The sequence below is a fragment of the Euphorbia lathyris genome, chromosome 9 (genome assembly GCF_963576675.1).
Source record: "Euphorbia lathyris chromosome 9, ddEupLath1.1, whole genome shotgun sequence".
NCBI classification, from domain to species: Eukaryota; Viridiplantae; Streptophyta; class Magnoliopsida; order Malpighiales; family Euphorbiaceae; genus Euphorbia; species Euphorbia lathyris.
This window is the reverse complement of record NC_088918.1, coordinates 27,153,713-27,156,703: the sequence shown is the minus strand read 5'-3', so window position 1 is coordinate 27,156,703 and position 2,991 is coordinate 27,153,713. Positions and strand designations below refer to the sequence as shown.

Sequence of the window (2,991 nt, the reverse complement as noted above, 5' to 3'; positions counted from 1 at the left end):
AAATACAAATAGAAGATCACTAATAAAACACCTAAAACTCTCATTTTGAAATGAAAATGAGCTGTCAAACACCTAATATACATACTAAACTTTAAAATATAATATAAATTTTAACATGTAGCCATTAAATTTTAAAGAATATCTTAAAGATATCAAAATGAAAATATTTAACAATTAAAATTGTTTGGAACGACATTTATAAAAAAAAAGCTTGTTTTATTTTCTAAAATGATGATTTCTAGAGTTTTTTCTTTTTAAAAATTCATTTTCTCTCATAACTCAATATCTAAATGACATCAAAATAAAATTTTGAAGAACTAAAATCGTTTAGAATATTATCAATTTTTTTTTTTGAGAAAAAAGATTGACTCTAATGATATTAAGAATTAAAATTATTTAGAATATTATTAATTTTTGAATTAAATTCGATTCATTTTTTTAGAGTTCCAAAAACGGAATGGAACTTCAAAACTACCCCTACCGAGTCAGCATTTTTACCAGAATTAAGGATTTGCCTAGATTTTGTTAACGGTACGAAGCAAATTGTTTATTTTAGAGTAAAAAACTTGAAACAAAATGTAAGATTTTTTCTTTTTTTTTTGATAAATTAACCCATTAAAATATGCAAAGAGAACGATTTTCAGTTTTTTTTTTTTGATCAAAGTTATTAATCATAGTTTAGCAGCTGGGTTTGGTTGGATTAACAAAACTATTTAAATTTTCATAAAAAAATATATATATTTAACTTCTAATTAAATTGAAATCCGTTTCGAACAAATACCAGCAATTTTCCCGGAAAAAAGGGGTAAGAGAGGCCTCCATTGTCTCTGGAAACTAATTTTTCCATTCATCTTCTTCCCATCTTCAATACGGAGATAAACCCTAAAATTTATAAACTTGGGGATTAGGGTTTCTTCTCTTCAAATATAAAAGTTTCTAATTTCAATTCTAATTTGAGCTTCTTCCCTGTTTTGAAATTGTTCAGATCTACTTCACTTGTATTACATCACCACCACTCTTCTACTATGTCGCTAAAATCATCCTTCGGTTATGGCACCATTCCCGTTCCCTCCACTACAGCAACCACCACACAACAACCGACTCCCACCGCCACTTCCCTCACTTTCGTTACACGCGCCACCGCCGCCGCAACTCAAACTGTTATGACCACTAGCCGCCCCTGGAGAGAACTTCTCAACGTTTCATCCTTCTGTCGCCCTTACAGCTACGCGGATGCTATGTCTCGAATCAAGTACAATGTCAACTACTTTCGGGTTAATTACACTATGGTATTTCTCTCAATTCTATTTCTCAGCCTCCTTTGGCACCCTGTTTCTATGATCGTCTTCATTGTAGTGTTCATCGCCTGGTTTTTCCTCTACTTTTCTCGGGACGGGCCGGTTGTGTTGTTTAATAGAATTTTGGATGATAGAGTTGTGTTGATTGCTCTTGGATTGATTACTGTTATGGCTTTGGGTTTTACTCATGTTGGATTGAATGTTTTGGTGGCTTTGATTATTGGAGTTGTGGTTGTTGGTGTTCATGCTGCTTTTAGGATCACTGAGGATTTGTTTCTTGATGAGGAAAGTGCAGCTGAAGGTGGATTGTTTTCAGTTGTGGGGACTCCGCCATTGAAGCCCTCAGGTTATACAAGGATCTGAGTTCAATTTGGGGGTTTTTCGGATTTCGGTAACTGTTGTGTTCTTTTGATATGGTGTTTTACATTATTTAGGAGGTTTAGTTTGAGATCTTGTGTGCAAAACTTTGAGGAAGTTTAGCTTGATTCTTTATGGTGGGGGTGTTTGTGACTTGATGTGATGACCCTTGACTAAGTCAGTGATTTAATGCTGCAAAATCTACAAGCATTAAGATCAAATTTTGGGGGTTACATTACATCAGAAGGGTCAACATAGGAGGTGATTGTGTTTTACTTGTTTGTGAATCTTACTAGGAATGTTAGGTTTGTTTTTAGTCATCAAATTTTTTTTTTTGAATCAATTTTAGTCATCAAATTTGATCACTGATGTGTAATCAATTTGTATCTATTTGAATTACTCAAGTTATCAATCCAAAAAATGTAGTCTTCTGTATACCTGTGTAAGTGTAATAGTTGCAATAGATCATACTTGTTTAAGAAACTTGATAGCTTGTTTTAATTCATGAAAACACATTGATGTCGGATGTTAGTTTGTTCGGTTGACTGTCGAATTTGTTGATTAATGTGTCAAATAACTTTGACTTGTTTTACTTGATGAATCATATTTTGTCACAAACTGAAGTTGAGTGATCGATGACAGCGAACCGATTGAATCCAAGTTGAAAAATATGTTGTGAAAATGACAGTATAAGATTGCTACAGATGAAATTCTGGTACCTGTTCTCCTCATTTGCACTAATTTCGGCTTTTTGGCTTTCGTAGTGAGAACTTTCAGCAAGGATGCTGCGAAAGGAGCTTTCTTGAATTACTTGCAACATTTTAGATTAGTCTGCTTTACTCTTTCCTTTAGCTTGCACTTGCTGAAAGAAGGTCAATTCTCTGTTTGTTATTGCACTAGATATTTCGATACTTACTACGTTGTCGTCTAATATACGGTGGCAAGAAAGTATGCAACCCCAAGTAGCTTGAGGACCTGGATTGGACTGACTGACTCTAAGAAAACCATGGTCTATGCTAATTTCACACACTTGGTAAATTGGGAAGTATAGTTCTTGTTTGAATGTGCAAATTATAATTCTTATAGGGTTGATTGAAATGCCTGAATTATGATATATGGCTCTGAATTCTGATGCCTCATGTAACCATTGTAATGCATCTCTGAAGATAGTTTTTCCCGCCAAAATGTTCAAATCTTTTGTTCTTATGCTTCAGTTATAGACAGAATAGGATTGATGATTCCAGTTGGCAAGGTACCATAATTCAAAGCTTGCCCCCCTTTGTAATATTAAATGGTTGGACAAAAGTACCTGTCCTTTTCAGACTTTCAGTTGGTT

The 2,991-nt window shown here is 33.8% G+C and overlaps 1 protein-coding gene across 1 annotated transcript; it reads left to right on the top strand.

The window, feature by feature from the left end:
• The first annotated feature begins 764 nt into the window (after window positions 1-764).
• LOC136205221 (PRA1 family protein E) lies at window positions 765-2,401 on the top strand. The gene has a single exon (XM_065995724.1). It carries the CDS (start codon window positions 1,026-1,028, stop codon window positions 1,659-1,661), a length of 636 nt encoding a protein of 211 aa, XP_065851796.1. The 5' UTR covers window positions 765-1,025; the 3' UTR covers window positions 1,662-2,401.
• The last annotated feature ends 590 nt before the right edge of the window (window positions 2,402-2,991 follow it).

What these genes read in the sequence shown, in the direction of transcription:
- LOC136205221 (XM_065995724.1), top strand. Translation starts at nt 1,026, where the DNA reads ATGTCGCTAAAATCATCCTTCGGTTATGGCACCATTCCCGTTCCCTCC.